Source organism: Saccopteryx leptura, chromosome 2, assembly GCF_036850995.1.
Source record: "Saccopteryx leptura isolate mSacLep1 chromosome 2, mSacLep1_pri_phased_curated, whole genome shotgun sequence".
Taxonomy (NCBI): Eukaryota; Metazoa; Chordata; class Mammalia; order Chiroptera; family Emballonuridae; genus Saccopteryx; species Saccopteryx leptura.
The window spans coordinates 288,837,420-288,847,823 of NC_089504.1; the positions used below are offsets into that span (position 1 = coordinate 288,837,420).

Sequence of the window (10,404 nt, forward strand, 5' to 3'; positions counted from 1 at the left end):
TCTGTCCCTGTCTATCCCTCTCTCTGTAAAAAAAAAAAAAAAAAAAAAAGAAACAAAGGAGCCAAAAACTGGTGGGCCATCATCTTTAATCCTAGCTTGCACCCGGCGGGCAAGTAAAAAACACACACTGGGCTCCAAAACTCACTCCCATCAGTGCTCACAAAGCTACTGACTTATCCGAGTTTCCTAGAATCAAAGGTTTCTAGCTCACCAGACTTACCTCTGTTCCCCATCTCCTTCCTTCTCCCTGCACAAACTCTGCACAAACTGGCCTCTCACTCAACACTCTGCCATCTTGGCTGCTTCTCCTGGCCTCTTCCACGTGGCCTTTCTCTGCTCTCCTCTCTGCTCTCTCCTCTAATGCTAATCTCAGGAACAGAGAGAGCAAGCTCCGGTTCTGTCCCCATTTTATAGTGTAGAAATCAAAACCTTTAATCCAATATACAAAATAGGGAAGTCTCTAATACAAAGTCACTTATCTGAGGCATGATGGGATTGCACCACCCCACATCAAAAAGGGTGGGAAAGGCTTAGTCCTAAAACCAAGCCCCAGGCTACAAGGATCCTGCCTGCCCACAGCCCGCCCTCAACACACATTAATATAACCTGGGCAACTGCTTCCAAGTGGGCAGCGCCATCTTTAACAAAGTGAGCATAATATATTTTATCTGCCCAATAGGGAGACTGCCTCACAATCCCCTATACAGGTTTCATGGGACAGCCCTGACCCCCAATCCTTCCAGCTATTTATTAATATACACAAGTAGAAGCAGGGAGAAGAATGAGGAAGCCAGGAAGCAGAGAAGAGAATGAGGAAGTCAGGAAGGGGAACTTTTTTAGAGCAGATTAAAGGGCAGGGAAGTAGCTCAAATGTCCCCACCTATTGATTAATCAGAATTGCTAATTCTATCCCTATTTTGCTGTGTTCAGCACAGTATAACATTCAGTGTTTTTGTTAATAAAGCCACTGTGGCTTTTGCCTCAGGGCACTGAACTCTGTTCCTATTCTATGTTCCTATTCAGGGCCTCTAGAGAGCAGGAGAGGCATCTGCTAAAATCTTTATTTAAAATGAAAGAACTACTGCCTGACCAGGCGGTGGCACAGTGGATAGAGCATTGGATTGGGACACAGAGGACCCAGGTTTGAAACCTGAGGTCACTGGCTTGAGTGTGGGCTCATCTGGTCTGAGCACAGCTCACCAGCTTGATCCCAAGGTTGCTAGCTTGAGCAAAGAGTCACTGTATGGTCAGGGGCCTCCATCATGGCCATTTACATGCAGGTTCTCATTGAATTCAGGCAGATGGTAAAGAAATGGTGGAGTTGGAGGATGGTGGGCCATTCTGTTTATTGGTGTCTCACCAAGACAGGCCAGCCACAAGAAAAGCTAAGGGAAAGCAGGTTTTCTGCTTTTCCCATAGAGGGCAAGGGATCAGGGAGGCCTCTGCAATGCTGATGGCAGGAACTGAGAGAGAGAGAGAGAGAGAGAGAGAGAGAGAGCCCCTGGTCTGTTTTATTTTATTGTGTAAAAATTAAAGCCTTTAAGCCAATATACAAACAAGGAAGTCTCTGATACAAAGCCACTTATCTGAGGCATAATGGGATTCCTCATAAGAGTGCACCACCTCACATCATGCAACAGTCAAGGGTGTGGGGAAAAGCTTAGTTTTGAGAAGATCTTAGTATAAATATTAGAAGGATGTTGAAAAAAATCTCAGTATTAAAAGGGTGGGAAAGGCTTAGTCTTAAAACTAAACCTTAGGCTATAAGGACCTTGCCAGCTTATAGCTTGTCTCCCACACCCAATGCAAACTATAAGCGAGCAAACATAAACATCATATTTGCAAATTTATTTGACCTACAGTCACTCAGTCTGCTGTAGCCCGCTGGTCGAGGAACATATGAGAAAGCAATCAATGAACAACTAAGGTGCTACAATGAAGAATTGATGCACCTCATCTCTCTCCCTTCCTGTCTGTCTGTTCCTCTCTGTCTTTGTCACACAAAAAAGGAAGAACTACTTAGAAAAGCAATGCATCGCACCTATTGATGAGCATGAAGGAGTTGGGAGGCTTGGGCTAGAAATAAATGTCAAAGATTTATTCAAAGGTCTTAGGGTTTGCAAATCTAAAACACAACTAGGCAAAAACAAGAATGTTCTGGAGAAGAATGAAAAGCTGATAGTTCTTATAGGAAAAAACACATTCTTGAGAACAATCAGTCCTGCATTCTTAGCCTCTGGATTGGTCTGTTATAATAAGCTTCCAGATGTTCAGTGGTCTGGGTAATGGATGTCAGGTGGTCTAGATATGTGAACATTTTTCCCTAAGTTTTTCATTCTTTTTTAAGTACTTCAGAAGGCAAACTGTAGAAATTTATTCTAGGCATTGATGCACAATTGGAAAGTTCGAAAGTTTTAGTCTTCAGTCTAGCTAAAGTAAAATAAAATCTATTTCTCATGCCCAGTTGGTCTGAACCAGTTTTTTTCAGGTTGACTATAGAGAATCCATTCTAAGTCAGCTTAGCTGTATTGACTCCATGTTGTTTTCTTTACTCATTCCCAACACCCCATTGGTCTTTACACTCAGGGTGAAGGATTTTTATTCCAAGCTCTATGTGAAATAGATTTTGGTGGGGAAGGGCATGGGAGATTCAAGTGTCTTAGGGAGGAGGAGACACTGGGTGGTGTGCAAAGGTGTAGAAGAGGACACTGGAGCTCTAAGGTCTGACTTCATCTATGGTGCTCAGGTGGTTCCCAAGTCCCAAAGTGAGGAAGAGACTAGTCTGGCTTCATGTCTGATTCTAGTCAGTTCTCAGTCTGAACTTCTCTGTAGTGCCATAACGCAGAGTTCCCTGGGGTGGGCCACTAAAGAGTCTCTGTATCAGCACTCTCCTTGCAGGCAGGGTTGGGGTTTCCTCCCACAACCCCATCCCCAGGGGAGGAGGGCAGTGTGGGTGTGAAGGAGTCACTGTTTAGGCATCTGGGCCTGCACCACTGTGAGTCACCTAGGACTGGGGGGAGGGTGGGGCTGGGGGAGGGGAAGAAGCTGCTGGCCATCTGGAGGAGGGAGGGGAGCTGGGCCTGCAGGAAGGGCGGTGCCCAGACTGGGTTGGGGATAGACCAAGAGCAGCTGGCGAGGTGAGCCTGAGAACGGGTAGTGTGAATTTTGCTCTGCGGCAGGAACTCTCACACTTGTCCGGGTTCTGCATGTTCACAGTGTTCACCTTTCTTTGGGTATAGGTACCACCTGTGAGGACAGTGTGAGCCAGGGCTTGAGTCTGTTGACTCTGCCCTAGGACTGGCCTCCAGGCTTAGAAAGCTGTCCTGCCCCCTCCTCACCTACCCATCCCCCAGGCTGGAGAAGAGTAGGCCCAAATTTTCTGTTCTGTTTCAGCTCAGGGCTTCCTTACACTCCAGACAAACTATTGCTCACTCGACTCTAATTATAAGCAGAGCTATCTTCATCTTGCATTGCTTTTTTTGCCTTCTTCCAGAACTTTTCCTACCCAAAGTGGTCCTTTCAAGGTATTTTTAAGCATACTCGCTTTCCTCATTACCTCATTAACAGGTATTCTGGTGGTGGCTGTTAAAAGTAACTTTGTTTACCCCCAGTCCATGAAGTCAGCCCTACCCTCCTCTTCCTGACATTCTCTCACCGCACGCCTTTTCTGGCTCCCAGTTTTATAAGAGTGGTTTCAGACTGCTTTGAACTCTCTCCCTCCTCTCTCTCTCTCTCTCTCTCTCTCTCTCAGGCCTGTGAAATCTCAGTGTGTGCCTGCAGACTGTGACACACAAAGGAGCTGTGACTCATTGGCATGTCATGAAAACAAGACCTGGCAAGAGTCTCCAGGCCCCACAAACAATGGCTGCCTCCCCTCACCCTGGGCCCAGGCTGCCCCTTCCTCATGACAGCTCCCACTCCTCCTGTGGCTGGAGTGGGCCCAGGGGCTGCCGTTTGGGCCTAGAGTTTTCCTCCAGTTGGCGGAGGTGGCAGTATCGAAAGGGAGGGGAACAGATGGGAGGGGTTGGGGGTGGTTGGAAGCCAGGCTTTGGCGGATCAGGTTAGGACAGGTATGGTTTCCTGAAAATGCCAAGTTTGAGACCAGCGAAGCTGGCATATAAATCCCCACCCAGCCCTTTGCTTTCCTTTCTGAGTCTCTCTCTGCCATCTGGTCTGGTGAGTACCTCTGTCCTGCTGAGGGCTGGGTGGGGAGGAGCCCCACAGACTCTGCCTTTGTCCCTTTGTCCTGATCTTTTTCTCCACAGTTTTCTCTTCTGGTTTCCTTGGTAGATCAGCCTGGGACATCTCTGCATCTATCCCATTTGGGGGACCTTCTGTGAAGTGTCAGTGTCAGGGTTTTCCCCCAGTTCCTCTGTGAGATCTCAGCTTAGTAGTTACTCAGAGGCATTCTCTTGGGTATTAGTCTGGGACCCCTCTGGGGGCCTCTCAGTCTGGGTGTCTCAGTCTAGAGGCCCTTCCTGGGAGTTTGGGCCTAAAAGTATGAGGTATGTGTATGTGGGTGTTTTAACGAGAATCCTGAATTTGTTTTATATTATTATTTTTATTTATTTTTTTTGCCAAGTCCTGGATTCTGGCAGGACTAAGGAGCAAGAGCCAGGGATCTCAAGTGTATGGTCCTTAAGGGTGTCTGCTCTGAGTAGCAGCATAGCTCTGCCCCCTGCAGCTTCCTGCCTTCTCCCTCCTGCCCCATTGCGGGCTGGCAGGATGGGCCGGGGTTGTTCTTGCCTCTGTCACCAGCTCCTCAGGCTTAATCCTGGAACCTGCCTAACCCCTTGGGCTGGTCTGAGCCTTTCAAGAGGCAGGGCCTTCAGAAGGATAATTGCTGAGGTCTGTCCCTGTGTCCCCAGATTTCACCCTGATCCCAGGGCACTGGACATTTAATTCCTTTAATTCCCAACTCAATAGAATTCTTTCTGGTGCAGAGAGTATTCATTCCCTGTCTGCAAAGAGCCAGAACCCTGACTCTGGGGCCTCCAATATGAAGAAAGATGTATTCCCTACTCTTTGAGAGCCCCTCGTCTGAGGGAGTAAACATCCCTCCCTGCCCTAGGGGCTTTCATTTAGAGTGATATCCTTTGGCCTTAACAGCCCCAGTCTGAGGAGGTAATGACTCCTTGGGAAACCTTGTACCCATAGGCTTAGCCAGGGTTACTGCCCTAACCCACTAGCCCCCACTAACTTACCCATGGAGTTGCTGTGTCACCCCAGTCCTGGCACAGAGTCCACTGGCGTGGGAAGGAGCCAAATGGGACTTTGGTTACCCTGTCATTTCCCTTCTTACAGACACTCAAAGGCGGAGCCTTGCTCTCAGGGATATATCCTGTAGGTGATCAGAGGAGACATGAGGCCCTGCCCTTGGTGACTTCCAAACGCAGGTTAAAGTTTAGCATCTGCACTCAGTGTGGGGTAGAGGTGTGGCCCCTGCCCAGGGAGCCACAGTCTGAGGGGTTGATGTGGCCCCTGCCTTCTCATTCAGAGAGGGATTTGGAGAGGCAGTTTGGGCACAAGGACAGATGTGGAGCCTGCATGCTGGACTGAGAAGTTTCCATTACCTGTCACCCCTTTAGCCCCAGATCCAAGATGGCCAGTCCCCTGGAGAAGGCGATGGCTGTGATGGTTGCTACCTTCCACAAATACTCTGGCAAAGAGGGTGATAAGTTCAAGCTGAGTAAGGGGGAGATGAAGGAACTTCTGCAAAAGGAGCTGCCCAGCTTTGTAGGGGTGAGTGGGGCCGGCTTAGGGTGGGAGGGTCCTGGTGTGTGGATGTGGGGCACTTGTTAAATCTCTTCTTCCCACTTCTGGGTGGGGCCGGGCCCTTCATGGCCTCAGTGGAGTGGGAGTGAGGTCCACATGTGAAAGCCCTATTACAGGCTGTTCTCTGCAGCTTTCCAGAAAATGGACATGCTTCATAGTGCCTTCAAAGTCCGTTCAATCCCCTCATCAGAGAGTTGAGCAAACCAGGGCCCAGAGGGGAAGCACCTAGTCCAAGATCACACCTCTTTCTCTCTCATTTTTTACACTTATATGCTAAATTAAGGTGTGTCGGGGGAGGAAGGTCCAGCTGAGACACACACCCTGAGACATTTGTAGAGAAATATATGCCTTCAGCTTTCAATTTGCTCCTTGTCTTCCCTATACCAACTACTAGATAATCCCAAAGTTAAGTCTCACAGGTTCTGAATCTATGAGGCATGTCTTTCTTTCCTTTAAAAATTTGTTTGGTCAAACTTTAAAAATTTGGCTTTGTCTTGGCTGGAATTTAAAAAGAGTTTGCCTTGGCCTTGGCTGGTGGCTCAGTGGATAGAGCATCAGCCTGGCGTATGGGTGTCCCGGGTTTGATTCCTTGTCAGGGCACACAGGAGAAGTGACCATCTGCTTCTCCCCACTCCCCCTTCTCTCACTCTTCCTCTCCCACAGCCAGTGGCTTGACTGGTTTGAGTGTGGCCCGGGGTGCTGAGGATGGCTCTGTGGGAGCGCATCGGGCTCAGGTGCTAAAAACAGCTCCGTATGAGCATTGACGTCACATGGGGTTGCCAGGTAGATCTTGGTTGGGGCACATGCAAGAATCTGCCTCACTGTCTCCCCTTGTCTCATCTAAAAATAATAAAATAAAATAAAAATAAATAAAAAGAGTTTACCTTTTCTGAATTCACCTTGCTGGTGATGGAGAGTGGGGTGGCTCCAGAAAGCTTTAGTTTCTTCACCAGCAAAATGGGAGTTATGATGCACACTTCGCTGGGTTTATGCGGGGAGTAGAGCTGATCCTGTGCTTAGGGGTGCCTGTGTGCTCCCTGCTCCCAACAGGAAGAGCTGGAGGCTGTCACCAGTGAACATCTATCTGTCTTCACTCTTGGGGTCTCTTAGTAGCTCCCAGGGGCTCTCCGCCCATTGCCTACCAGGTCCAGGAGAGCTGGGCTCTGCCCAGTGAGTGTGCGTTTAAGGTGGAGAGCAACCTGGCGATGACCCCACTCTCTCTTGCTTTCAGGAGAAGGTGGATGAGGAGGGCCTGAAGAAGCTGATGGGTGACCTGGATGAGAACAGCGACCAAGAGTTGGACTTCCAGGAGTATTCTGTTTTCCTGGCCCTCATCACTATCATGTGCAATGACTTCTTCCAAGGCTTCTCAAACCAGCCCTGAAGCAGAGCTCTCAGCTTCTTGCCATGAGTGCCTTGGGCCCAGGAGGACTTTCTATCCTTTTTAATTTTGTACTCAGTAAACTTTTTTGTCTGTTGATAATAATTTAGTTGTTCATTGATGCCCTGTAACTTGGCTGGCCCAGTTGGAGTGCTGAAACCTGAAGGCCTCCTAATCTGACCCTCTTCTGGGGCCTGACTTACCTTCTGGAAGTTCTCCAAGGCCAGAGCTCTGCCTTAGATCCCACATTTTGAGGTTTCAAATACCAATAAAGATTTAGAAATTGAGATAATTTGCTAACAGTTCTTTTTTTCCAAGTAAAGATATTTAAAAAGGCAAATCCCATTTACCATCACTATCATTTCATAAAAAAGAAAATTTCCAACAAAGAAAGAAAGATATAATCTCAGAACAAAGCGCAGACTTTGACATTTTTGACATTCAATACTGTGAGCAGCCAGTTGTATTAGGATCTGCTCAAGAGATATAAGTTAGTCTAATCAACCAGCAAAGCTTTGTATTAAGGACTTCTTAAACAATTGCAGGCCATAGGCAGCATCCCTGTTTTCAGCAAAGCTGTAGCTCTTTTTATGCCTGCTTTCAGATTAGCTAGCTCTAGAGTTCATTCCTCCCCTGTTGGTCTATGCTGAAAGCTACTAGGAGCTAAGTCATATCAACATTCTCATTTTTTCCCACCATTTCCTAAAATTGTGCCCTAGGATGATAGTATGCCCTCTCATAACAACGTCACTAACTTTCCAGTTTGCAAAGATTAGGTCTTCGTAATTAATTTTTTTAAAAAAATATTGATTTTAGAGGCAGAGGAAGGGAGAGACAAATATCAATTTATTGTTCCACTTATTTATGCATTTGTTGGTTGATTTTTTTTTTTTTTTGGTATTTTTCCAAAGTTAGAAGCAGGGAGGTAGTCAGACAGACTCCTGCATGTGCCTGACTGGGATGCACCCGGCATGCCCACCAGGCGGTGATGCTCTGCCCATCTGGGGCATTGCTCCGTTAAGGCCAGAGCCATTCTAGCATCTGAGGTGGAGGCCATGGAGCTGTCCTCAGTGCCCAGGCCAACTTTGCTCAGTGGAGCCTTGGCTGTGGGAGGGGAAGAGAAAGATAGAAAAGAAGGAGAGGGGCCCTGGCCGGTTGGCTCAGCGGTAGAGCGTCGGCCTAGCGTGCGGAGGACCCGGGTTCCATTCCCGGCCAGGGCACACAGGAGAAGCGCCCATTTGCTTCTCCACCCCTCCGCCGTGCTTTCCTCTCTGTCTCTCTCTTCCCCTCCCGCAGCCAAGGCTTCATTGGAGCAAAGATGGCCCGGGCGCTGGGGATGGCTCCTTGGCTGCTGCCCCAGGTGCTAGAGTGGCTCTGGTCGCAACATGGCGACGCCCAGGATGGGCAGAGCATCGCCCCCTGGTGGGCAGAGCATCGCCCCATGGTGGGCGTGCCGGGTGGATCCCGGTCGGGCGCATGCGGGAGTCTGTCTGACTGTCTCTCCCTGTTTCCAGCTTCAGAAAAATGAAAAAAAAAAAAAAGAAAAGAAGGAGAGGGGGAAGGGTGGAGAAGCAGATGGGTGCTTCTCCTGTGTGCCCTGACTGGTAATTGAACCTGGGACTTCCACACACCAGGCCAATGCTCTACCACTGAGCAAACCGGCCAGGGCCCATTGGTTAATTCTTATATGCACTTTGATTGGGGAGCAAACACACAACCTTGACTTATTGGAATGATACTCTAACCAGTTGAGCTACTCAGCTAAGGCCTAGGTCCTCATATTTTATTCTTTTCTCTTTATCCAATTCCACAGTTTAGGTTATTATTTTTTCTTTCTTTTTTATGAATCTCAGTTTTATTTTTTTATTTTATTTTATTTTATTTTGGCAGAGACAGAGAGAATCAGAGAGAGGGACAGATAGGGACAGACAGACAGGAATGGAGAGAGATGAGAAGCATCAATTCTATATTGCGCCTCCTTAGTTGTTCATTGATTGATTTCTCATATGTGCCTTGACTGTGGGCCTTCAGCAGACCGAGTAACCCCTTGCTCGAGCCAGTGACCTTGGGCTCAAACTGGTGAGCTTTGCTCAAACCAGATGAGCCTGTGCTCAAGCTGGCGGGCGACCTCGGGGTCTCGAACCTGGGTCCTCCACATCCCAGTCCGACTCTCTATCCACTGCACCACTGCCTGGTCAGGCTGAATCTCACTTTTAGTTACCAAATTCTCAACCAGTTAGGAATATATTCAGTTGTACAATAAATTACAAGAAACCTCAGTAACAGTGGCTTAAATAAATTGACATTTAAATGCCTCAGGTAAGAAGTCTAGTGTATACAATTCAGGTTTGGCTCAGTGACTCAAAGATGCTGTTCTGGTTACCTATTGTTGCATAATAAACAACCCCAACTTGATGAATTAAAATGTAAAATTATCTCTCAAGGGGCTGTGAGTAGACGGGGATCAGTTGATGGGGTTCCCATTTGAGATCTCTCATGTGGTTACAGATGGAAGTGGGGGCTGAAGTCATCTGAAAATTCAAATGAACTCAATTTCTGAGTTTGCACACTCAATATACCTGGGAATTGGTGCTGGTTGTCAGCTGGGAGCTCAGCCAGGACTGTCATCTGGAATGCCGGCCCATGACCTCGCTCCATGTGGCTTGGGCTTTTCAGAACTTGGTTCTGAGAGGGAGGGACCCCAAAGTGAGTATCTCAAGAGGCCCAAATAAGGTTTCTTAAGGTCCATCTTATCTCAGAAATCCCATCATATCACTTCTGTTGCATTCTATTGACCAAGCAAGTCATTAAGGCTGGTCCGTATTCAAGGGGAGGAGAATTAGACTCCATCTCTTAAGGTGAAATAGATTGCAACTATCTTTGGAGATTATATATCATAATTTGGGTGGTGGTGGATTAGAGGTACAAAGTAGTCATTGGTCTACAGTAATTCTGAAATTGAGTCAAACATGTCACCAGATTCTTGGGTAGGGTTTAGCTCTTCTCCCTATATATGGTTCTTGCTTTACCCTCTGAGCTTTTGGTTTTATTTTCTGAGCTAACTTTTCTTTTCCATCAGAAATGTCTGTGTTTACTTCTTGCCCATAGAAAATTGAAGACCCAAAGCTTCTTTTTTTTTGAGCTGTTTCTGTCCCTTTCAGTCCAAGATCATATAATTCTTTTAAAAAATATGGGCTTCTTATTTATTAACTTATAATTCCCTTACTTAGACAAAAACCACCTCTTTG

General features: G+C 47.3%; 1 protein-coding gene across 3 annotated transcripts; it reads left to right on the forward strand.

Moving 5' to 3' along the window:
- Window positions 1-4,040: 4,040 nt before the first annotated feature.
- Window positions 4,041-7,439, forward strand: S100A2 (S100 calcium binding protein A2). 3 transcript variants are annotated; one of them, XM_066362467.1, is made up of 3 exons: window positions 4,041-4,176; window positions 5,589-5,742; window positions 7,007-7,439. In XM_066362467.1, exons 2-3 carry the CDS (start codon window positions 5,602-5,604, stop codon window positions 7,157-7,159), a joined length of 294 nt encoding a protein of 97 aa, XP_066218564.1. In that variant the 5' UTR covers window positions 4,041-4,176; window positions 5,589-5,601; the 3' UTR covers window positions 7,160-7,439. The 3 variants fall into 3 exon arrangements, with proteins under 3 accessions (XP_066218564.1, XP_066218563.1, XP_066218565.1); XM_066362466.1 differs by lacking the exon at window positions 4,041-4,176 and adding an exon at window positions 4,485-4,505; XM_066362468.1 differs by lacking the exon at window positions 4,041-4,176 and adding an exon at window positions 5,375-5,396.
- The last annotated feature ends 2,965 nt before the right edge of the window (window positions 7,440-10,404 follow it).

What these genes read in the sequence shown, in the direction of transcription:
- S100A2 (XM_066362466.1), top strand. An exon ending in AGCTGCCCAGCTTTGTAGGG is followed by an intron (nt 5,743 to 7,006) that starts GTGAGTGGGGCC and finishes TCTTGCTTTCAG; the next exon opens with GAGAAGGTGGATGAGGAGGG.